Here is a 26,515-nt window from a genome sequence, read left to right as displayed (position 1 = left end):
TGGAGCTTAAGATCAAAATGACTGCCCCAGGAATTGCTCGAGAAAAGAAGGCCCAGAAGAGCAAATGTGCGTTCCAAATGGCCTGAGTACACTTCACAGGGTGTTCAGCCATGTTAAGTGCGATTCCAAACCACACGGAGCGAAAATGTTCAGTTCACGGGGAACTGCAAATAGTGTAGGGAACAGGTCTTCACTTCACTGGAAAAGGGAATGAACGATTTCCCATAAGTCATTGCGTCTCGCTGGAACTAGAAAAAAAGGAGTTCAAAAAAGGATTAATTTATTATCATTATTATCAGGGACAACATCATATTAAAAGGACACAAAAATGTACGAATTCCTTAGTATTATATAGGCTAGTACAGTGGAACCTCGGATTACGAGCTTAATTCATTCCGGAAGCGGGCTTGTATTCCCAAACACTCGTAAACCAAATTTAATTTTCTCATAGGAAATAATGGAAACTTAAATTATTCGTTCTACAGCTCAAAAAAATAAATACATAAATATAATTAATACAAAATATAAAGTAAGAATAAAACAAATTAACCTGTACTTTACCTTAAAAATTTGTTAAAATAAATCCCGACAGATAAGTGTTTTCGTTTGTGCACGCAGGGTGTGTGTGTGTAAAATGTGCGTTAACACATTAACAGATAGACCGTTTTTAAAACCGTTTAAAAATTAGCAAGGAACATCCCTAGTCACACTTGCGTGAGCGCATACTAACAGGATCACTGCTGTAAGTAAAACAGCAACAACAAAAAACAAATTAAACAGCCCCTCACCTTTAAAAACAATCGCGACAGAGAGGAGTTTGTGTGTTTGTTTGGCAACCTGAGAGGTGGGGGGGGGGGCTGAAGGGGGGCTCGCTCGTGTTTACGGCCCCCTTCTCTCAGGTTGCCAAACAAACACACAAACTCTCTGCCTTACACAGACACAAACACACACACGCACACTCAAAAACGCTGCAGGCACTAAGACCCAGCAGGGGAGACGATAGGTCTCAGCTTTACAGCTCCCCTCCTCTCAGGTTGCCAAACAAACACACAAACTCTTCTCTGTCGCGACTGTTTTTAAAGGTGAGGGGCTGTTTAATTTGTTTTTTGTTGTTATTGTTTTACTTTACAGTAGTGATCCTGTTAGTATGCGCTCACGCAAGTGTGACTAGGAAATCCTTGCTAATTTTTAAACGGTTTTAAAAATGGTCTATCTGTTAATGTGTTAACGCACATTTTACACACACACACACACACACACACACCCTGCGTACACAAACGAAAACACTTATCTGTCGGGATTTATTTTTACAATTATTTAAGGTAAAGTACAGGTTAATTTGTTTTATTTTTACTTTATATTTTGTATTAATTATATTTATGTATTTATTTTTTTGGGCTGTAGAACGAATAATTTAAGTTTCCATTATTTCCTATGGGAAAATTGAATTTGGTTTACAAGTGTTTTGGAAAACGAGCCTGCTTGCGGAACGAATTAAGCTCGTAATCCGAGGTTCCACTGTATTAATATTATGTCTTTATTTATAATAATGATAATAAATATAAGAATCCCCTTTCAACCTCAAATTTTTTTCACGATCCTGGATTTATTCATTCCCACCATTTCAGTGCGCTTTAAACTGATCAGTATTGCTCCCTTCGATTTGGACTTACATTTAACATAGCTGAATACCCTGTGTGGTATACTTCAGGGCGATCGAAATGCACCTTGAGAGAAAAGAGCCAGTGTAAGAGGTCTGGCATGTTATCATGAAGGATGGTAAATGCAAACGATCAGGAAATCTCATATTTTAAGCCGTTCAGGTCAGCATGAGCTTTAACTTTATGTTCACAAACAGACGCATGAGACTATGACAATAAAGATAAACTTAGGAGAACACGTTTGCCCAGTATGGTGCTTTCGAACATCCACCTGGGACTCGTGTTGGTTCACACTAGTGGCCGCTCAGGCCGATTTAAAAAATCCCAGAGAGACAACGGTTCTCAAGTCTCCCAAGATCTACACAACGTCCCTGTAAAAGGATGACATAAATACCTTACCCTATCACTTCATTCACAACACATCTTAGAAAAAAAGGCAATGGCATCATCATCTTAAACAACTCCAGGATTCAGAACTTTACTACTGTACCTGTTTAACCCTGTAGAACTGTATATGTGACAAATAAAAGCTCTGAAGTTACAGATTTGCAAAACTGACTACTAATTATTAGATGCTTTTATTCTTCTTTGCTGAAAACACAAAATCAGCTCTGGGTTTGTTATTGTTCTGAACAGAAGTATGTAGAGATCCTGTCGTCACTCCGGCGTCTCTGCTGGTGGAGTATGGACACCCTGCTGAAGTGAACTGCTCCATACCGAGTAAACCTGTGACGGGATACTGGCTGGGCTGGGAGTCTAAATCATCACACCCGAGGACAGACACTGAAACAAGTTTGATGTGGAAGGTGGACAGTCTGACGAATTGGGATGAAGCTGACAATCTCACATGTTACATCACAATGGAAAATGATCAGTGTAGGAGTCGTGTAAATCTCACCATTTACAGTGAGTACCACCATCTCATTACTTTTTTATTGTGTGCACATTTATCATATTCAACATGGTTTAATCTGTTGTGTGTGTGTCTTAACAGAGAGACCAGACAGTGTTACACTGAGCCCCGCCGTGTGGATAGCGGGACATCAGACAGAGCTGAAGTGTCAGATTAAAAACTTTGGTCCTGGACATAAACTCAGTGTACACTGGAGCAGATCTGATTCGAAGCAAAACAAGGCTTTCACACTATTTAGTAAAACATCACTTTCAGACTTGCTAAATGAGATAAAGAACGTTAGCGTGACAGTGAAACTGAATGTTACAGCCAGACGTGAGGATGAAGGAGTGCAGTACAAGTGTGCAGCTGTGCTGAATCTGGACACAGGTCCGGTTGTGTCTGAATCACAGCCAATCACCATCACTGTACACTGTGAGTCTTGTAACATTATTATAGTATCTGTAAACATCTAACAAAGATTAGCATGAGCACTAGCTACACTACCACTCAAAAGTTTGGGATCACTTTCTAACCCCATGGTTGCTCATGATTTATATTTCTTTTTACATTGTAAAGCAATGCTAAAGGTGTCCAAAATATGCTATAATCTGCTTTAAACAGTTGATATTGGAATATCACGATAGTAAATATCAGTAAAGCTTTCATAACGGCTCTAATCCAAGGTGCTGTTAATTAGCAGCAGAGGTGCTTCTGCAGCAGAGGTCATTTTTGGTCTTGCTTTCCTGGGAAGGTCTTCATGAGAGCCAGTTTCATCATGATGCTTAATGGGTTTTGCAAATGCATTTGACAATACTATTCTAGCACAAACTATTTCAAAAAGGCTGATCTCTGTGTCTTAAAATAACAACTAACTGTTATTATTGTTGTTACTGTACATAATAACTTTAATCCATATGTGTTATTTCATAGTTTTGAAACCCCTGGTATTGTTGTTGAAATTTGCAAGTGATTCCAAACTTTTGCGTGTACACCTGCAGTAGGTCAAGTTTATCCCTGATTGTACAGCAGCTACAGTTGCATTAGGAATCATTATACTGAGATCTTGCTTAGTCTGACTGTCTGTGGAGAAGTTAGCAAAACTCTTTACTCTTTCTCTTTCAGATAAACCAATTATTACAGGCCCTTTATTTACTAATGTATCACGAGCTGAAGGTGAAAGCCTGATGATGGAGTGCTCAGCAGATGGAAAACCCAGCCCTCATTACAACTGGACTTTACCTAATAACACATTCATCTCAGGTTCCTCCATCCGTATCAGTAACATCCGTATAAAAGACCAGGGTCAGTACACCTGCACCGCTTACAACTCTGTGGGCCACGTAACCAAGACGGTGACTGTCAGAGTTACAGGTGAGTGTGAATGTTGTGAAAATAATCAAGAACACTTCCTACAACACTGACAATATGCCATTGGGTTTTTCTTGCACTCGTTGAGACAGGACTCTCAGAAGAATGTGAGCAGAAGCAAACACTTATTTTAACTTTGTAATTGTTAGATTGGCACTACATAAAGCTAACAGATATTATTTTGTGTAACATCTCACACGCATAACTCTCTCATCTGTTAGCTTCAGGGTCTGATCAGTTACTCTAACTACTGCAGATTTTGCCATTACACACAGACTCAATTTTATTGTCACGTTTATGATGCTCTTACTTAGGCATCTGTACAATCAATACTATTTGCACTGTTGTCACTTTGCCACATATAAAATTACACATCATAGCTGCACTGTCATTAACTTCATTTCTCTTATTCTATATTTTTTTCTTTTAAACTTGTGATTTTTATGCTTTATTTATATGCTTCTCATATGTCTTGTAGGTTTATGTTCTTTGCCTTGCACTAGTTACTTTTGGTCAGTTCTCACACTTCTGTGTATACTGACTATACGTAAATACAGTGTGCAATCTACAACCTGTCTTTGTGTTACTCTCACCACTGCTGCTGCATATCTGAAATTCTTTTTGGGATCAATAAACTATACATCTATTTATGTACTCATTTGTAGAATCAAGAAAATAATCACAAACACTTTCCATGCATCCATCTATCTATGTATATGCCATATAAAGTCTGATGAAGCAGCGATACCTTACCTTATCACTTCATCCACAACATGTTTAAGAAAATAAGGCAATGGTTTTATCATCTTTTTTATCACCAGCTCCAGGATTTAGAACTTTACTACCTGTTTAACTCTGTAGAACTGTATATGTGACAAATAAAAGCTCTAAAGTTACAAATTTGCAAAACTGACTACTAATTTGCCATTTTACATGTTTTTAATTATATGTGTTATATTATTAGACACTTTTATTCTACTTTGCCGAAAACACAAAATCAGCTCTGGCTTTGTTATTGTGCTGAACAGAAGTATGTAAAGATCCTGTCGTCACTCCGGCGTCTCTGCTGGTGGAGTATGGACACCCTGCTGAAGTGAACTGCTCCATACTGAGTAAACCTGTGACGGGATACTGGCTGGGCTGGGAGTCTAAATCATCACACCCGAGGACAGACACTGAGACAAGTTTGATGTGGAAGGTGGACAGTCTGACGAATTGGGATGGAGCTGACAATCTCACATGTTACATCACAATGGAAAATGATCAGTGTAGGAGTCGTGTAAATCTCACCATTTACAGTGAGTACCACCATCTCATAAAATACTATTACTTTCTTATTGTGTGCACATTTATCATATTCAACATGGTTTTGCTGTGTGTGTGTGTGTGTGTGTGTGTGTGTGTTTACAGAGAGACCAGACAGTATTACGCTGACCTCAGCTGTGTGGAGAGAGGGACATCAAACAGAGCTGATGTGTGAGATTGAAAACGTCGGTCCTGGACATAAACTCAGTGTACGCTGGAGCAGAGCCGATTCAAAGCAAAACGCTTTTGCAATTTTTAGTGAAACATTAATTTCAGACTTGGTAAATGAGATGAAGAACGTGAGCGTGACAGTGAAACTGAACGTTACGGCCAGACGTGAGGATGAAGGAGTGCAGTACAAGTGTGCAGCTGTGCTGAATCTGGACACAGGTCCAGTTGTGTCTGAATCACAGCCAATCACCATCACTGTACACTGTGAGTCTGTAACATTATTATACTATCTGTAAACATCTAACAAACATTAGCATTAGCAGTAGCTACACCAAGGTCAAATTTATCACTAATTAGAAAGCTGTAACAGTTGCATTAGAAATAGTTTTACTGAGATCCTGTCTAGTCTGATTGTCTGTGTAGATGTTAGCTAAACTTAATAATTATTATAATAATCTTTATTCTTTCTCTCTCTCTCTCTTTCTCTCTCTCTCTCAGATAAACCGATTATTATAGGGTCTTTATTTACTAACATATCACGAGCTGAAGGTGAAAGCCTGATGATGAAGTGCTTAGCAGAAGGAAACCCCAGCCCTCATTACAACTGGACTTTACCTAATAACACCTTCATCTCAGGTTCCTCCATCCGTATCAGTAGCATTCGTAAAAAAGACCAGGGTCAGTACACCTGCACCGCTCACAACTCCATGGGCCACGTAACCAAGACAGAGATTGTCAGAGTTACAGGTAAGTGTGACTCTGTAGAATCATAAAAAATAACCAAGAACAATCCCTACCACACTGGTAATATGCCAGGATCTTTTTTCGCGCTAGTATGTACATCAAACAAACATTAGCATTAGCACTAGCTACCCCGAGGTCAAGGTTATCCCTGACTGTACAGTACACCTGCACTGCACATAACTTCCTGGTCTAGGTAACCATGACTGTGAGAGTTACAGGCGAGTGTAAATGGTGAACTGATTTGTAGAATAATTTTTTTTTATCAAGAACACTTTCCATTACGTTGTATCATAACATATATAATTTTATATATCATAATAACCATCCTCAAACTGCTTATAGACTATCGGTAATTTATATTAATTACTTATGTTTTCTGTTTTTTTTTTCTTTCTCTCTCTTTTAGCTGGGCAACCTCCACTCAGTTCTGTCTGGGTAATGGTTGGTTTGCTAGCGGTTGTTACTACAGTGTTGTGATCATCTTTGAGTGCTGGATGTCTTTCCAACCCAAGATAACACAACATTCTACATCCTGAAGCACCTGCAATCCCATAAAAACAACAGCTATGTGGACCACAATACTGCAGTCCAAAGACAAAAGTGTATAGTGATACTAAAATCTGTGTAGCTAACCATGACTCCAATTGGTCTAATGCCAACCATGAATCCATCTTATGCTGTGACTCCTGTGTATCCAATGTGAACCGTGACGCCTGTGTATCTAATCCTTTAGTTTTAACTTCATAAAATAATTGAAATGACTGTAGATCATGATATATACTGTGAAGAACAAATGAAGTTCATGGATTTATTATACTACTTTAAGGTCATTAATCTTTGAAACTAAAGTAAAAAATCTCATCTTTCTGCTCAGCGCTCTGCATGTGGAGGAGTTAAAATATTGAACGGGTGACCATTATGTATGAACAGACTGAACAGGCAACCGTCATGGACTTTACATTTTGCCTAATTAATTCTTACAGTTACAGTTATATACTTAATTTCTAGTTAACAAAGATATACAACTAATATATACATTACTGTCTTTTATCAATAGTGTGTCTTTGCAGTCATGGTTCTTGCATTAGTTCATGAAGTCCTCGGTGGGAACAAGGTAAAATGTTCAAACTCGGTGGACAAGAGATATGTGACCTGTCACATCAAGTCAGGGCCACATTTTGGGTGAGTTTCAGATTCCTGGTTTAATAAGTAAGCAATGTCACATTACTGGTGGTACTAGGTTATGATAGATTGCACAAGCCAGTGTAGTCTTAGTATACAAATATATTGAAATCTTCGATAGTATATTGCAAATATACTAACAAAAAATTGTACCATCAGTTAATATATAAAAGTATACTAATATCATGCTTTTACCAAATTTTGAAATTAAGCTTTAAACATACTTCTAAATCGTTGTAATATAGTAACCTTGCCAAAAATATATTACATGAAAATATACTTTAAGTGAAAAGTTGGTCTAATTTCCAAAGTACAGTTATTTCTCAACTCTCAACTCAACTTTATTTGTATAGCACTTTAACAACATGAATGCCCCAAAGTGCTTCACATAAATAATAAAATAACATTGTAATCTAATAAAATAATTATTATTAATAATAATAAAAATAATAAAAATAATAATAAAATGAATAAAAATAAAATAAAATAATACAAAAATAATAGATTTTTTGTAAAAAATTTTAAAACAATATGTAAAATCAACATGTCATGTTGGTTTAAATGCCAGGGAAAACATGAGTTTTAAGATGGGACTTAAACACCCTCAATGATGTGGCCTCACAAATGGTCAATGGTAAATCATTCCATAATTTGTCATTATTTAAACTTTGTTTTCCAATTTATTTTTGGTATATTTAAAAAAATATATATTCTCTTAATAATCATTATAAAAATGTATAGAAAGTATACATTAGAATACAAATTTTAATATACGGTAGTCTTTGTATATTTTCAGTTAAATTTAAATGTAGGCCTACTTATTCATATGTCCTTATTTATGCTTATATTTAGTGCACTACGCACTCTGAAAATCACTTTTGCACGTTCAAGATCATTTCTGTGTGTTTAAACTTGCTTCTGTGCGCTCACTATCACGAACTGCTGCAGTGTTATAGCTCTTTAACTATTCTAGCCAACCAGAGACTAGAATCAGCGCAAAACGTACAGTAGTCCTCAGCTTCCAATTTTTAATGGCTAGAAGCTGCATTATTGCGTGCTTTCATTGGTATCGTTATTATTTTATTTTCATTGACATAAGGTAATTTGTATGTTTTTTGTTAGGTAGTTTTAAATTGAGTACATAGTTTAAACTATAGATTGTATTGTCTAATGTGTTATTGCTAAATCTTATGTACTTTGCTTGTGGTATAACGGCTCTGTAGCTCTCGGCCTGTTTTCAGTCTCTGTGTAACAGCTAGAATCAACACATCAGGTTTAAACTAATACTGTACTTGTATATGCTAATACTAATGTCTGTCTGTGTTCACACAACAGTTTAAATTTTAGTTTGTGTGTTTGTAAGACAACCTAATGTTTTGTTGAACATAACTAAACTATAGTACTGTGTTTTGTAACCTTGTGCAAATTAAATCTGAATAAAATCTGCTGTACTGATATGCGTTTTAAAAACATGTCATAGTGTAGAAAATGCATTCAGCATTTGTAAATTATCCTAAATACCTTTAGTGTACTGGTAACACATTTGCAATACAGTATTATAAAAGACTGTGTGTACTATATTATGTAATAAAGTATATTTCTATTAATCTCAGTGTATTTTTTTAGTATTTGCAATCAGACAGAAGTATAACAACATGCTACTGTTGCAACAAGAATCTACTCATAGTATATTAATAATGTATTTGTAACACAGTAGTAATGGCTGTAATGTACTTATAATACATAATATATTGTGGCGTGGGTGGGGTTTGAGTAATAACCATCATGCTTTGCGGGAGGGACTGTTATGTGTTCACCGTGTTGGGGAAAGGTGTCTGGGGTAGTGGCTTCGGCCAGGGTGTGTGTGTGTGTGGATCAGAAGTGTGTCTTGTGTTGTGTGACTGTTATTTGAATGTGCCGTTGTGTCAGAGCGAATAAATTTCTCCCAGCCATTTTGCATTGGGCAGCCAAGAAGCTCACTCGTCTCTTCAAGTTCTTGCGTGGCGGTGAAAAACGCTACATTGGTGTCAGAAGTGGGATGGAGAGTAGCGGGTTAGAGCGGCGACCGGAGCGGAGCTGCACGTTCCAGGTTCCGGCACTGGACCTTGGGGGGGATTCCTCCAGTGACGCAGCACCGGAGCAAGCTACAGCTCCGTGCCCCGTCCGCCAGCGAAGCGGCCTGCAGCTGCGCCTGCCGGCCTACAACGGCGCCGTCAATCCCCACGCGTTCCTTGCCCAGGTAGAGCTAGCCGCCGACTTCGCGGGCTGGTCCTCGGCGGAAACAGCCGTCCGGGTGGCCCTCTCGTTGGAGGGTGACGCGCTGCGGGCGTTGGAAGACCTCCGGGCTGATGAGCGGAAGGACTGGGCGAAGCTGCGGGAGTCGCTCCGCTTCCGGTTCAGCGCAGGTGACCGTAAGGAGGCCGCGTGCGAGGAGCTGGCAACCCGCGTGCGGAGCGCCTCCGAGCCACTGGGGGCGTTTGCCATGGACCTGAGGTCTCTCGCGCGCAGAGGCTACCCGGAGTTCGGGTCCGTCCAGCAGGAGGAGCTAGCGCGCCGTGCGTTCCTGCGGGGAATCCGGCCGTGGCGGCTGCGCGAGCACATCCGGTTAGCGGCACCGGCTTCCTTGGCTGAGGCGCTGCGCGAGGCTGAGCGCGCCGAACCCATCATGGCAGAACGCCGCCGCGAAAGAGCCGAGCGACCTACCGTGACTCAGGGCCGCTCGGTAGGTGAACCTAGCCGGGGACAGGGCAACCCGGCTAGGCCCCGACCCAGCTTCCGAGATTCCGCGACGTCGCCGAGGCCAGGGACCGCCGGATTACCGCTGCAGTGTTCTCAGGCCTGAGGACAACGTACCCCAGCAGCCGTTAAAACTAGCTTCGGGGTAAACATCCGGTAGCAGACCGAACGAGAATAATGGCCGAGCTTATGCAGCATAGCAGCGTAGGGCTCAGTCAGACACAGGCCGACACCGTGAAATCCCTGCTACACGAGTTCGCAGACATTTTCGCGGTTGATGAGAGCGAGTGCACACATACCAATTTGGTGCAGCACACGATTAATACGGGTAACGCGGCTCCTGTTCGGTTACATCCGAGACGTCTTCCCTTAGCTAAACGAGCTATCGCCGAACAAAAGCTACGTGAGATGGCCGACTCGGGCGTCATAGAGCCAGCGTCCGGACCGTGGTCTTCACCGGTTGTGTTAGTGCGCAAAAAGGACGAATCGTGGCGGTTTTGTGTCGATTACCGGCGGTTAAACGAGGTGACGCGCAAAGATTTCTATCCGTTGCCGCGTATAGATGATGCGCTGGAACACGTTGCGGGCTCGGCGTGGTTTAGCTCGTTAGATCTGCGAAGCGGGGACTGGCAAGTAGAGCTCGCCCTGGAAGCGCAACCTAAAACTGCGTTCTCGATCGGGCAAGGGCTATGGCAATTCCGGCGCATGCCGTTCGGCCTATGTTACGCTCCAGCTACGTTCGAACGGTTGATGGAGAAGGTATTAGCCGATATTCCTTGCAACCGTTGTGTCGTTTACCTGGACGATTTACTGGTGCACGGCAGGGAGTTTGAGGTCGCTCTAGCTAACCTACGGGAAGTATTTCTGGCTATCCGGCGGGCGAATTTGCGACTCAACCCTAAAAAGTGTCAGCTGCTGCGGCGAGAGACCGGCTTCCTAGGACATGTAATTAGTGCTAGAGGGATTGCCACCGATCCAACAAAAATAGCGGCGGTACAGAATTGGCCTGAACCGCTAAATGTGTCCCAGCTACGCACCTTCCTCGGGTTAGCTTCTTACTATCGCCGGTTCGTGAAGGATTTTGCCACGATCGCCAGTCCGCTGCACGGCCTTACGAAAAAGAATCAGCCGTTCCGCTGGGACCGGGCGCACGCGCGTGCTTTCACTCGGTTACGGGAAGCTCTGGTCACGTCGCCCGTTCTCGGATACTCTGACGCGTCTCGTATGTTTATCCTTGACACGGACGCGAGCGATGTAGGGCTGGGGGCTGTCCTGTCTCAGGTGTCCGAGGGTAAAGAGCGTGTTATCGCCTACTTCAGCCTCGCATTGTCTGGACCTGAGAAAAATTACTGCGTCACGCGGCGCGAGCTGTTAGCGGTCGTCGCGGCCCTAAAACATTTTAGGCCGTATTTATACGGGCAATCCTTCTCACTGCGGACCGATCACGCTTCGCTGGTGTGGCTACTTAGTTTTAAAGAGCCCGAGGGGCAGTTGGCGCGCTGGTTAGAGCGGTTGCAGGACTACGACTTTACCGTCCAGCACCGAGCTGGAAAACTGCATGGTAACGCGGACGCTTTATCCCGCCGGCCGTGTAGCAAAAAGCGTTGTCGGCACTGCGAGCGGGTTGAAGAGCGCGTGCGTGGTCGCGACATCGAACACTCCCCGACCCCCGTGAATCGGAACATTCTCCCTGCGCAATCCTCCGGAGTCTCCGTCGGTAATCCGCCGTCCGAGCCAGCGTGCAGCCGAGTTACCGCGTCGCCTAAAGCATCGCCTGTAGTCGTTCCGCCTGTGCCACAGATGGACCGTGATCAACTCATTGCCGAGCAGGAAAAGGATCCGGCGCTGCAACGGGTACTGGGTTGGGTTAACGCGGGCCAGAGACCGGATTATGCCGCGGTTGCTCACTTGGGACAAGAGGAAAAAGCTCTCCACTCGCAGTTTAATCGACTAGCGTTGCGGGGGGGTTTACTCTACCACCACTGGGAACGGCCGTGTGGCGCTGGCGAATCTTTTCAGCTGCTGGTGCCGCGGACTCTGCGGGCACGAGTGTTGGGAATGATTCACGGGCATGCGGGTGCGGGACACTTCGGAGTCACCAAAACGCTGCAGCGGTTGCGCGCCACTTCTACTGGCCGGGCTGTCACACTGATAGTGAACTCTTTGTTCACAGATGCGACGTCTGCACGGCAAAGAAGGGCCCTACCCAGCGCTCGCGAGCACCTTTGCAAGTCTTTCGGGTGGGGGCACCCATGGAGCGTATGGGCGTGGACATTCTTGGGCCTTTTCCCATCTCCGATCGCGGGAACCGGTATGTGCTGGTAGCCATGGATTATTTCACCAAGTGGCCGGAGGCGTTTGCTGTTCCTGACCAGAGCGCTTCCACCACGGCCCGAGTGTTGGTGGATGAGGTGTTCAGCCGATTCGGCGCCCCGGAGCAGTTGCACAGCGATCGAGGCGGAGGTATTCGCAGCGGTGTGCGAGCGCCTTGGGGTGAAAAAGACCCGCACCACGCCCCTTCATCTGCAAAGTGACGGCCTTGTGGAACGTTTTAATCGAACGCTCACCACCCAACTCGCCGTGCTTACCAGCGACCGGCAAAAGGACTGGGACGAACATTTGCCTCTCATGCTTTGGGCTTATCGCACAGCGGTGCAGGAGTCCTCACAGCTCACGCCAGCTGCGTTAATGTTCGGTTGCGAGTTGCGCACGCCCGTGGACCTTGTGTTCGGGCCTCCTCCACAAGTGGATTTACCCGCGAAGCCGGGGATGGATTACTTTTGTTCTTTAAAAGACAAACTGTTTCGTGTCCATGAGCTGGCGCATAGACACTTGGCGAACGCCGGGGTGAAGCAGCGCCGCTTGTATGATACTCACAGCCGGGGGCGAGACTTTGCTGCTGGGGAGCAGGTTTGGGTGTATTCCCCTGGAAGAAAAAGGGGGCTCTCGCCTAAGCTTATGTCGCACTGGGTGGGCCCCTGCACGGTCGTTGCTCAGCTCTCCGACGTGGTCTACCGGGTGCGGTTGACGGGGCGGTCGCGATTGGTCGTGTTTGAGTAATAACCATCATGCTTTGCGGGAGGGACTGTTATGTGTTCACCGTGTTGGGGAAAGGTGTCTGGGGTAGTGGCTTCGGCCAGGGTGTGTGTGTGTGTGGATCAGAAGTGTGTCTTGTGTTGTGTGACTGTTATTTGAATGTGCCGTTGTGTCAGAGCGAATAAATTTCTCCCAGCCATTTTGCATTGGGCAGCCAAGAAGCTCACTCGTCTCTCCAAGTTCTTGCGTGGCGGTGAAAAACGCTACAATATACATATTATAATACCTGCTTAAATTTCATTAATTACTGTTAGGTATGTACGTTAGTAGACACACGGACATATATTTTAACTGTACTAAGTATACTGAAAAGTGTTCCACTTAAGCATACAAAAATACACACTTAATACACTTAAAATTGTGCTTTTGTACAATTTAATTACAACTTAAATAGACTTAGTACACAATTAGTTGTTTCAAAATAGCAAACTTCAAGTATACTAGTCATTAGTCTGGAGCAAGTACGCTTAAGTATGCTTTGACATGATAGGATTTAGTATACTTTTTTTTTATTTTTATTTTTTACTTGAGACCAGATATCAATATTTACAACTATACTGTCACAAACAGGGTGTATTGGCGGATGTTGATCGCCGTGGACGGAGAGAGCAGGCATAAAGGCATAGGGGTAGTTAAACAAAAAGAGTCTTTTAATAAAAGTTGTCACAGAAATAATAAATACACAAAACAAACAAAGGAACAAACAAACTCAAACAATACTTAATAGAATGGGGTTAAGCATGGGCTCTCTGGCAGGACACGGACAAAGGGACACTACCAGGCACTAATACCCGTTACACTACGTTTGGGATTGGTAGTGAAACACAGGCTAAGGGTCCCTAACACACGTCCTGTGGCGAGACACAGGCAGAAGGACGACTAACACATAACAGGACACACAAACTACACATGGAGCTGAAACCGGACACGACAAGACACTCGACGAGATGGGAGAGACGGGAGACTAGGAGGGACGGGACTAGGACTATGAGAAGCATGCTAGTTAGGTCAACATAGATTTTAGCTAAACACACTCCTAGCTACTTACCTGACTCTAGCTAAACACACAAGAAAACAGGGGGACAAAAACCACAATACTCACACCGCACAGGACATGACTGCATCAGCTCCACAAACACAGACACACGGAACACCTACAGAAACATTGCCAATATGAGAGCCCAAGTCAACAGAACTTAAATCAAAATATAAACTAAAAGAACTAAACACAAAATGCCCACACAAATGACAGTAGTTTAACTAATAATGCTCGACCCAGTTTCTCAGACTAAACAGCTATTTATAGTTGGATTAATGGCTACATTGGATCAGGTGTGTACTCGCATCACCTGACCGAGGTGCCTGCTGGGAAACTGAGTCAGCCAACAAAAACTACAACTGAAAAACAGCGATCTCTGGTGGTGGTCCCTTACATATATACAATATTTTAATTGTGTAAGTGAATATATAAAATGTGTAAAGACATTACCATTCTTTCATTACCAATTATTCTAACTCCATTCCACACAAAAATTACATAAATATATACCTACCCGTTCAGCTGCTCTTATTGTTCTATATTTCTTCATACATTCTTCAAATATTTTCTATATTGTGTATTTTTGTTGTACAGTTATTTATTTTCTTTAAATTTAACTTTAGTTTTTATATTTTATTTTATTCTTTCCTAGTTTTATTTACCCTATATTTAAATTTTCATATTTATTTCCTATTTCTATTCATAGTCTTCTATTTTAGGTCACGAGCAGTTGTCTAAGCATTTCACTGCATATCGTACTGTGTATGACTGTGTATGTGACAAATAAAATTTGAATTTGAATTTGAATTTTAAAGCCGGGTATATTGTTTGCTTGTGTGTGGGGGGGTGTGGGAGAAATGAATCGGTCTCACCGATTTCAATGAATGAGTCAAGGAGCACAATGATAGAAAATAGCCGTCCTTTAAAGGTATCCCGATAGTGAATAATCCAAATTTTGGGAAAATCCTCAACAAATCCAAGAATGTGGAAACATTTGATAGAAAGGTGTTGGGGATTCCCCTCGCAAACCTAGTTTGCAGTCTAAGTAAAGTCAACATCCATGCATATGTGTGCGTGCGCGTGTGTGTGTGTGCGTGCTTGGAGCTTGCAAAAAGAGAGGAAAAGAAGGCCCAAGAAGAGGTTTATGATATGGTGAGGGGGTTAGAGTGATGAAGGAACATGAGGTAGACAGAGTTAGATGAAGACAAATAGTCCATTGTACTAACGGAGAATAATAAGCAGAATACACTAGCGGGGGTGCTGTTGTGCTTAATATCACGCAGCTGTGATGTGGTGGTATGCACAGGGCACAGCGGGAGTGCTGAAGATATCACTGGCATGTTTGCTTTTATACAAGAATTCCACAAACACCATTTATTATGAACAGACTATGATTTGTTTCTTTATTTAACCAGTTATTTTGCTTAGCCAACACATATCCTTCCATGTCTGCTGGAACTAACAACAACTGGCAAGAGTTAGTGTAATTAACAGGAGTGAGGGTAGTTTTAAACTCTTGCTGGTACTATGTAGCCAAAAGTAAAAAATAAACCATTGTGGTGGTGGACAGTTCTGAGTAACTTACAAGCTTTATTTGATATTTCCGCTAGAATATCAGAAAATCAGAGTGTGTACTTGTTTCACACACCAAGTAGTGCCCTTGATTAGTGAGTTAGAGAGGGATTTGGAGTTAGCCTTGTGTTAGAAGCTAGTTAGGTTTGTAAAATTAAACCTATTAACAGCTTATCAAAACTGCTTTTGAAAGTTTATGACTTTGTGTATGACCTTTATGATTTTTATTATGGTCTAAAGGTATGATAAAAGGGGCATAATGGTGCTTGTGGAATAGACATAATTTTTTTCTTGTAAGAAGTTGTTTAGTGTGTGTTATTTCTCTGAAAATAAATGCTTGCGAGGGGATAATTTCTTAGGTGCCTCTGACAGTCGTCTTCAACTCGTCTTTGAATAGAGCTCAGAAGAAGCGTGTTATGTATCTGTGCCGAACCTAAAAACAAAATATGAGTTGCTTCGGAAGGAGATGAAGATTCATAAAGAAACAAGAATTTATTGAACTACGATACATGAAACTATGCTACTTAGAACACACACACACACACACACACACACACATACTCACATACGCAGACACGCAAATAGTTCAGAGGGTGAAAGTTAATGGAGTTTTGAGGAAGTCCACGAATTTCTAGCACTGGTTACTAGAGCTGAGAAAGTCAAGAAAGAGCAGAGCCTTGGGTTTATTTTTACTGTTCAGTTTAGATTACACACCAATTTTCAGCAAGGTATGAAGTTTTGTTTGTTTACTTGCGTTACATGAGAATTCTTCTCGGTGGTTCACACCTGGAATGTTGAGTTAATTCTACCTCACAAATAGGTTATTATTATTTTCATGTTTTACAGTGAAAAAACCTTAAAAGTTTTGCAAACCATACATATATGCAATAAACAACATCCTATTAAATGTTCATAGAAAAAACGTTTATTTTTCAAAAGCACAAGAGCAGATAATCAACAGCGACATCATTACTATACTATTACTCATAAGGGCAGAATGGAGTAATAACACAAATAGGCTGAGGCAGCTTCTACAGAGCAGGATCTCTCTGTGACATTAGATATCTTTTCTGCAGAAAAAAAAACTATCCAGCCCTGGTTCCGTTTTAACATACAAACACTGTCTATGACTTTTCAAGTAGGCCTCGCTATTTCATAGCAACATTACAAAAAGTCCTATACAGGTGCACACTACTTTAAATAGTTAATGTCAAAAATATAAAATGCCTTGAAGCACACATCAACCGCCCCAAGTAGTGTGCATTGCTCCAGAGCCTGTCCCACCAGAATGACGAATGCCTGAGAGCAGCGCTGGTCATTATCTCCCAACGTCAGGATGTACAGTAGGGGTACGGCCTTGACACTTCAGCCTGCTGGAGTTATTCCACCAAGTTGATGCCAACCTTAGAAAGAAATGAAAGAAAGTTAAAAATTTGTTGAATAACAAAGATTAAACTGAATAAGACTATCAATTTAATATGTAATAGGATTTATACTAAATAAAAAAATGACAAAGCAAGGGTATAGGTAACCTGAAACAAAAACATGGAGACAGCTACTACCAAAAATAAAGTAAGCAAAATAAGCATGGCTTTTGGGATAAAGCTCATATATATATATATATATATATATATATATATATATATATGAGCTTTATCAGACTAGTTGGTCTTGTAGTCTGCGTTGATTTCAAGCTAATTACCGAGGAAATGCATTGTCATAGCTGGGGTCATACTGGCACATTACAATCACCCAAATATTAATACTTCCATCTAGTAGTTATCTGTACAGCTGACTGATAGTTAATTTAGCCTGAGTCACAAGCAACTTTGGTTAAAGAGGGCTACCTGGTTAGCTTACATGCAGCAGTCATATTTGCATACTACTTGCCAAAGGGGTAAAGGTGTAAAGTATTGTTATAACTCGGGAGAAACGCGGGCGACTTTTGACCGTGGAGTAAATTAATAGCTAGTGAAAAACGGGAGGATTAGCAGGTGTGTATATTTGTGAGAGGGTCAGTGTTTTGTAACACCCCAGCATTTTATTTTCTCAAACAGTCAGATTAATAAGTTCTAATGTTAATGTGGTTGCTAACGCTAGCAACCTAACTAAATGCTAGCGTCATGCTAATACTACAGTTACAGTTTCGTCACCCTGCAAACATTCTACAGAGAAAGATAAAAAGCTCAGACATCTTATCCGTTTCCTTCACACACAGGTGGGGTTCTTTGGATAACTATAGCAGCTATTGTCAGCTAAATTATCTTACCTCAGACCAGCCTGAAAGTTTAAGTTTAACCTTAACACGGTAACAGTAATAAATCTCACATATAGTAATAAGTTTTCAGTCATATGTGACTTAGGTGAGTGAACATATGAATACAGACCTTGTATTTAACGTCATTTTCCCTTAAATGAACCATCATCAGCGGTGTGGGAGCTCAAGAAAGACACGAAGCTCTGACTGACAGCCGCTGAATCCACCGGTAAACTTTGGGGGAGGGGCCACCAAACTTCAACCCAGCAGCTGGGTTACACAAAAACTACCCAACTCTCTGTAAATAACCCAGAAAAATGACCCAACAGAGGCAACCCAGCGCTTGGGTAGAAAAAACAACCCAGCGTTTTTTAGAGTGTAGTACTTTGATAAACCAACCAACTTTCCATTCACACATTCAATGTTCTTTGGATAAAACAAGCTTTCATTCAAAATCAAATATCCCATATCTTGCATATTCATTAATACCAACATTTACAGAAAGGGGTTGTAAGCGTTGATTACACTTTGTAGGTTATAATAAACACGTCTAGCATAACAAAAAGACATAAAGCCTACTATATAAGCATATATATATTAGCCCTACTATCACACTTTAAATGATTGTCTTTGGATTTGCCCATGAAAGTATTGTCTCTTTGTTCACGAGGAAAGGTATGTGCTCTGTAGGTCACCAAGAGGGTTAGTGGTGTTAGTTGGTGGTTCCCCTAACTCGGAGTGAAGCTGTAAAACTGTCTCTCTTTTGTTTATCAGCCTGCCGATTTAAGAGGTGGATAGCAACCAGTTACAGTTTTTATTATAAAAAAAATTTATTACTTTGAGTAGTTTTACTGCACCATAGTTTTTACTTTTACTTGAGCAAATCTGCGAAGAAGAAATGCTACTCTTACTCCACTACTTTCGGCGATACATGACTCTTACTTTTCTAACCAGTCATTCTACACATTAGATATTTGTTATTTTTGCGAGAGAAATGCAAAAAATGATGGTGGATCTACCATATGACTGTAACAACAATAATCACATGACTCCGTTTGACAATAACCACATGTAGTCACATGACCACGCAGAAACTGGCGGCAACAGGAAAAAAAATTCGCCGTGGTGAACGGCGAAAGAAAGCATAAAAATAGCAGAGGCATATATCTCCAATACAACAACAGAAGAGGACGAACACCCCTGGCCTCATATACAAAGCATGTTTCGTTTACACAAAGTGAAAAAGAACAGCTTCGTAATGCGGTGTCTTCTCTGTCTGCCAAAACAGACAGACATTTCAGCCTATAAAAGCTCTATGACTAACCCGAGGAAACTTGTTGTGGTAGATTTAGCTGTTTTATTTAATGTTGCAATGTTAGCATATATAATTAGCAAATTAGCTAAAGGCTAAAAATACAAGTTCCCTAAATGTGTTCTGCTGGATAAGTAGTTACAGAAATGTGGAACCACAATAGTTTCTCAGTGTATGCTCAGATTTAATCCATTAATCACCACAAATCCACTTATCTTTAAAATTAAGTTAACTTTAGCAAATGGAACTGAATGTGTTATGAGTGTATTTTCATGGTTTAATGCCCTGTAGTCTCATAGCCTGATACTGTTTCTGTCAACAAAGAGTTCACCTCAACAAAATAAAAACATATACAGGATTAATAGACTCCAACAGAAACGATAGCAAAACTCGCACATTCCTTCACTGGCTCTCAGCGGGTAACACGGGCAACATTTAACAGGCTTGTGCTAACATTTCAATCAGACCCGTTGGAGGTCCTTGTTCTTTGCTGTGAAAAGGGTTGTGCGCATTCAGGAAGATCAAGGAGAAAAAGCACTTGCACAACATTAAAGATAAAGATGTAAGAGAGAGAACTTATATTGTTTTTAAACATTGATGCATCATTAATGTGTGAATCCACCTGTCTTAAGTAACTTTGCAAGACTATGAAAATCATAGATGATATTAATCAAATAGTTTTATTGTCTCATCTTGTCATTATTTGTGTATTCAACATGGACAATTCACAATAAATACATTGTACTAGAAAATTAGATTTTACACTGTTATGATGAAACCTGTTGCCATGGCCCTTAACATCTCCCAAGGAGAATCATCCGTCCACATGGGCTTCTTGCTGCCAACACTTTACCAGTTGCAGTTGAAGCTGAAGAGACTTGAGTCATCTTGCAAAATATGTAGACCTTTTGTTGATGCCCTGCGGGAAGGGATCCAGAAACAATTTGGAGACATGAAAGAACCTGAGCTGATTGGAGCAGCAATAGTCCTACCGAGATTCAGAACATCATGGACAACAGAGGAGAGCATCTTAAAAGCTGGTAAATATGATTGATTATGTTTATGAATTGTGTGCTAGTGGACATACATGAATCTTTATAATGTTACTGTCATTTAGGAGTACTGTACAGTTAGAGTTACTGTACAGACAAAACCAAGGAGTGGCAAGAATAAGCTCAGGGAACGTTTCATGTCAAACATCAACAACTTGGCAGCATATACAGTAAATGAGTAAAAATAATGTACAGACCTAAATTCTTTTGAAAACCATTTATCTTTTCACAGGCTTTTAATTCACAAGACACTATATAGACACGGAGGTGGATGATGTCAGCACGACCAGCAGCCTCTCTGATAAAGATGACTCATTTGGATCCATGGAGTCAAGAAAACCTGAGGCAGGAGAGCTGGAGAGGTACCTTTCATGTCCATCCACTGGAGTTATGGATCTATTGCATAACTTTCCTCACCTCAAGAAGTTGTCAACACAGGTCTTCCTGCACCTGCAAGATACTTTTCAGTCATGCAGCGCTCCTGTTAACTGCTAAACGGACACTTTACTGAGTGAAGAACAGCACGTTTTAGCCAAACATGTAAACAGAAACACCCACACAGTTACACACATCAATTAACATCACATGTTAAAGTGAGACCTTTTGTTTTAATGTTATTTTCTATTTTTATTTATTTTATTATTTGGAAATGGCAAAATTTGTACATTGTATCATTTTGTCTGGCTGCTTGTATAATAAAAAAAACATAAATCTAGCATTATGATGAAACAGTTACTCAGTATTTAAGTAGTCTTTTCACCGAATACTTTTTTACTCTTAATATTTTGGATAACTAGTTTTTACTTTTACTTAAACAAAACAAACAAAGGAACAAACAAACTCAAACAATACTTAATAAAATGGGGTTAAGCATGGGCTCTCTGGCAGGACACAGACAAAGGAACCCTACCAGGCACTAATACCTGTTACACTAGGTTTGAGATTGGTGGCAAGACACAGGCAGAAGGACGACTAACATGTAACAGGACACACAAACTACACGTGGAGCTAAAACTGGACACAACAAGACATCCGACAAGACTAGGAGAGGCACGTAGAGACTAGGAGAGGCACGTAGAGACTAGGAGAGAGACGGGACTAGGGCTAAAGACATGGCAATCAGCTTGGCATGGCTTTTAGCTAAACATGCACTAAGCTACACTTACCTAATAGCTCAACACACACTAGGAAATTGGGGCACAGAAACAAAGACACGGGATACCCAGTGGCTAGGCTAGGGGACACTCAAAGGCTAGGCTCACTGGGACACTAGGGAGGCAGGAAACACAGAATAGCTAGAGACACAAAGGGGCTATGGCTAGAAGCATGCTAGTTAGCTCAACCTAGATTTTAGCTAAACACACTTCTAGCCAAACACACACCTAGCTACTTACCTGGCTCTAGCTAAACACATGAAACAGGGGGACAAAACCACAATACTCACACCGTACAGGACATGACCCAATAGGACTTATTTAGGACAAAGGTTTGCCAGGACAAAGACAAACCATTGTTTACAGCAAAACTCAGACAGCTTTGTCGGGCCTATCGGTTGATGCCTAGAGGAGTGGGGACAGAATCTTGTATAACCAGGCCAGGAACACACTAACTTAGGAGATCTTCAAATTCAAATCAAATTTTATTTGTCACATACACAGTCATACACAGTACGATGTGCAGTGAAATGCTTGTACGACCGCCAGTGACCTTAAAAAGAAAATAAAAACTATATATAAGGAATAAATATTAATAAAAGAAATACGAAAGAAAATAAATCTAACTAGTAAAATAAACTGTACAAATAAGGGCATAATAAAAATATTACAAAATATAGAAATATAGGAATATGGGGGGGGGGGAATATTTATAAAAATATATTTTTTAAAAATTTAAGTGGCAATGGCTGTGCAAATATGCATGAAAAGTGACTTATGAAAGTGGCATGTGCAATGGTTTCAGATATATAAATATGTATTGTATGAATGTGTCCATGATTGTCCAGTCAATATCAATGTTTAAAAGATATTACTCCTGTGTGGTGGTGTGATTGAGAGACCTTATCGCCTGCGGGAAGAAGCTCCTCCTCAGTCTCTCTGTGTTGGCCTTCAGGGAGCGGAATTGCTTTCCAGACCGCAACAGAGAGAACAGTCCATTGTTGGGATGGCTGAGGTCCTTCACGATCTTCCTGGCCTTGGTCCAGCACCGCTTGCTGTAGATCGAGTGCAGGTCAGGGAGCTCGGTGCGGATGATGCGCTCAGCTGATCGCACCACCCTCTGTAGAGCTCGTCTGTCCTGCATGGTGCTGTTTCCCAACCAGCGTGATGTGAACACCGAGGTATCGGAAACTGTCCACTCTCTCCACTGGGCTCCTTTTGATGATGGGGGTCTGGTAGTTCCTCTCCTGCTTTGTACTAAAGTCGACTATCAGCTCCTTTGTCTTGCTGACGTTCAGGAGGAGATTGTTCCTCTGGTACCAGTTCTCCAGATTTACAATCTCCTTTAGGTAGGCCAACTCATCATTGTTGGTGATCAGGCCCACCACGACAGTGTCGTCAGCAAACTTGATGATGGCGGTGGAGTTGGTAGTGGCCACGCAGTCGTGGGTGTACAAAGAGTACAGCAGGGGGCTCAGAACACAACCCTGGGGGGCTCCAGTGCTGAGAGTGAGTGAGGCTGAGACATGTCCGCCTATCCTTGTTGCCTGTGGTCTGCCAGCCAGAAAATTGGAGATCCACTGACACATTGATGAGCTGAGTCCCAGGTGCTCCAGCTTGGTGGTGAGTGTGGAGGGAATTATGGTATTAAATGAAGAGCTGTAGGCGATGAAGAGCATTTTCACATAATTCCCTTTCCTAGCGTCCAGGTGAGTAAGTGATGTGTGGAGGAGATGTGAGATTGCATCGTCTGTGGAACAGTTCTGGCAGTATGCAAACTGTAGTGGGTCGAATGTGTCCGGTAGTGAAGAAATGATGAAGTCTCTGACCAGGCGTTCAAAGCACTTCATCACTACTGAGGTGAGGGCCACAGGGCGATAGTCATTGAGAGACGCAGGATGAGGTTTCTTCGGGACAGGAACAATGATGGACTCTTTAAAGCATGTGGGGATCACCGACTGAGATAAAGAGATGTTGAATATCTATGTGAACAGAGGTGCTAGCTGGTCTGCGAAGGCTCTGAGGATACGACCTGAGATGCCGTTTGGTCCTGCTGCTTTCCTGGTGTTCACTCTCTTAAAGGATCTTCTCATGTCATGCTCGGTGATGATAAACGTGTTTCCGGTGCTGGCAGTGTCTTCCTGTCTGTAGCCGTTAGCGCTGCTAGCATTAGCATTGCTAGCGTCTTCAGCTGCAGCCTCGAAGCGAGCATAGAAAGTGTTCAGCTCGTCTGCCAGAGTCGCGTTCGTCATACCGGTTGTTGGTGTTTTATAGTCTGTAATTGTCCTTTGTCCCTGCCACAGGCTCCTAGAGTCACTCTGTTGGAGCTGTGACTCTAGTTTTCTCCCGTAGCGCTGCTTCGCCTACTTCACCGCCTTCCGGACGTTGTATGACGCAGCCTTGTATGGTTCCATGTCCCCCGACGCAATTCCCGTGTTATAGGCAGCGGTGCGAGATCTCAGAGCATCACGGATGGTTTTATCCACCCACGGCTTCTGGTTGGGAAACGTTCTAATAGTCTTTTTCTCCACGGTATCATCCGCTAGTTTCCCAATGAATCCCACAACCGCTTCTGTAAACACGCTGACATCATCATCGGAGCTGTTTCGGAACATGTCCCAGTCTGCGTCATCAAGTGCATCCTGTAACGCGGCCACCGATTGGTCCGTCCAGCACGACCTCCCTCTGAACCGGAACTTCCTGTTTCAGCCTTTGTTTGTATTTTGGCATGAGGAAGATGGCGGCATGGTCGGATTTCCCAAACGGTGGACGAGATTGTGCCTTGTAACTGTCCTTGACTGTAGTGTAACAATGGTCCAGTGTCCTTTCACCCCTGGTGGGGCAGGTGATGTGCTAAAAAAAGTTCGGCGCTGCACGTTTGAGGTTGGCACTATTAAAGTCCCCCGCCACAATAAGCGCAGCGTCCCGGTGTTGTGTCTGGTGCTGTGTGAGTGCCTCATGCAGCTCGCATAAGGCAGTGTCCGTGTCTGCTTGTGGTGGAATATAAACGGCGCTGATTATGACCGATGTAAACTCCCGAGGTAGATAAAAAGGACAACACAAGATGGACAGTAGTTCCAGATTTGGTGTGCAGGAGCGTGTAAGAGGAACAACGCTTGCGCTGTTGCACCAGCTGCTGTTCACCATTAAACACATGCCGCCTCCCCTTGACTTCCCCAAGTCCCATGTCCTGTCCATGCGGTTAACCGAGAAGAACTCGGCCGGCTGGATGGCGTGGTCCGGCACCGCTGGGTTCAGCCATGTCTCGGTGAAGCAGAGGAGATTGCAGTCCCGAATTTTGCCGATTTTAAAACTAACTTAAAAAACAAAAACAAAGAAAAGGTGGTCGGAGCAGTCGTGACTGCAGCCGACCTCACCGGCGCCATCTTGGAAAAGTGAGTGGCTAAGAGAAGCTTCTCTGCAAACGACACTGATTCAGTGTGGATACCATGTCAGAAACTCCCATCTGTGTTTCTCACTTATCTGATCAACATTGAAATATTCAGGGTCTGGTTAAGGTCCCACATGGTCCCACATCAAATTTGCCTCTGAGCTAAGGGCAATGAGGGAAACAATGAGGGAAATGACCTTTCACCTTTCCTGTAAAACCCAGGGCTTTTAGAATCTGAGACAAAGGCAAAGGAAGAAAAGATGTTCGACAAATTTAAGTTTTATAAAAAAAATTCATAAAACCTTTTTGGCCCTGTAAATCTGGAAACTGGGACACTAGTGAGTTTTTAAAGGCTTACTCAAAGACAATTAATTCAGCTTAGAGCATTGCATTTGTGTAAACACATTATGCAGTAAGAAGCGGCAACATTTATTACAGTCACGGCATGCTGCGGGACGAGTCTCAGAGTGTGTTACAATGCCCTTTGCATTAACGCACCTTGTTGACACCCAGAAAAACCTTGACTTTTCTTAAACCATAGTAGATTTCATCTGAATCTCCTAACCGAGCTCTTTGGCAGATAAAGCAGATGAGTTAGGTTGATGGAGAAGTATAACTGGTTGCTCAGATTCTTTTTAAGGATTTCACAGACCAACGTTTTTTCCAACAACCACTTCCCACCACCTTAGTGATTTCTAACAATATCAACAACAAGCTCGAGTGTTTTATTGCTGAGTATAGACGTGTTAAATTAAACAAGATGGCTTAATAAATCTTGCAAAACCGAGAGATCGACTCCTTTGGAGACCTGTAGCATATTAGACATATTAGCATACTAGTTTCTCAGGCTTTCGCCTCTTAATTGGAGTTGTATTATGTCTTCCTCTCTAGTCTATAAAATCATTTTATGTCATACACACTACCAATCACGTTCCCATGAAAAGAGCCATAATCCGCTACGTCACTCTGCTGTATAATTAATAAATGTCTTATTTCTATATTATTAAATCGGTACTGCAACACGGGTTTGTTAGTGATGTTTTGCACTGGGGAATGATTGGGCTGAGAATTTTCGCATTTTGATGAGAAAAGCAAAGGCGCTCTGTGGAGGTTGCTGCGTTTGAGTTGTCAACATTTCCTCCTCCTCCTATCTGCATCTATGGTCACCCCTTCAGTTTGGCAAGGGGCTTTTATTTGATTTATAAATGCTTGATACTCGTCTAATCATCTAGGACCCTAGGGCTCCTCTAAGAAATTGTTCATGGTTGCAATTTGAACTCGTGTGCATTCTATTTAGGCAAGTTGAGAAATTGAAGACTCGGATTGCGAGTCTCGGATTGCAAGTGTTCCGCAAGACAAGCAAAGATTTTTAATAAATTTTGACTTGGAAAACGAACAAGTCTTTGTTTACGAGTACCAAGTATCATGTTCACGCATGCGCTTCTTGTTTTGACGCCGAGCGTCACATGATCACAACTGAGCCAATGGTTTTTCTTTTTCTTGTGCTGCGGAATTGTGGGTAATCGTCTCCCCTGTTGGGTCTTAGTGCTCTTACTGGTATAATCAACTTCCGTGCATGC

At 42.1% G+C, this 26,515-nt stretch overlaps 1 protein-coding gene across 1 annotated transcript in view; it reads left to right on the top strand.

Moving 5' to 3' along the window:
* LOC128519617 (vascular cell adhesion protein 1-like) overlaps nt 1-6,806 on the top strand; it is a 57,954-nt gene extending 51,148 nt beyond the window's left edge. Inside the window, exons 6-11 of the mRNA XM_053493406.1 lie at nt 2,656-2,988; nt 3,679-3,927; nt 4,953-5,222; nt 5,335-5,664; nt 5,899-6,147; nt 6,551-6,806. Coding sequence (XP_053349381.1) covers nt 2,656-2,988; nt 3,679-3,927; nt 4,953-5,222; nt 5,335-5,664; nt 5,899-6,147; nt 6,551-6,621 — 1,502 coding nt within the window. The 3' untranslated portion in view covers nt 6,622-6,806. The remainder of the gene's footprint in view (nt 1-2,655; nt 2,989-3,678; nt 3,928-4,952; nt 5,223-5,334; nt 5,665-5,898; nt 6,148-6,550) is intronic.
* The last annotated feature ends 19,709 nt before the right edge of the window (nt 6,807-26,515 follow it).

This window comes from Clarias gariepinus, chromosome 3, assembly GCF_024256425.1.
Source record: "Clarias gariepinus isolate MV-2021 ecotype Netherlands chromosome 3, CGAR_prim_01v2, whole genome shotgun sequence".
Taxonomy (NCBI): Eukaryota; Metazoa; Chordata; class Actinopteri; order Siluriformes; family Clariidae; genus Clarias; species Clarias gariepinus.
This window is presented reverse-complemented; position numbering and strand designations above follow the sequence as displayed.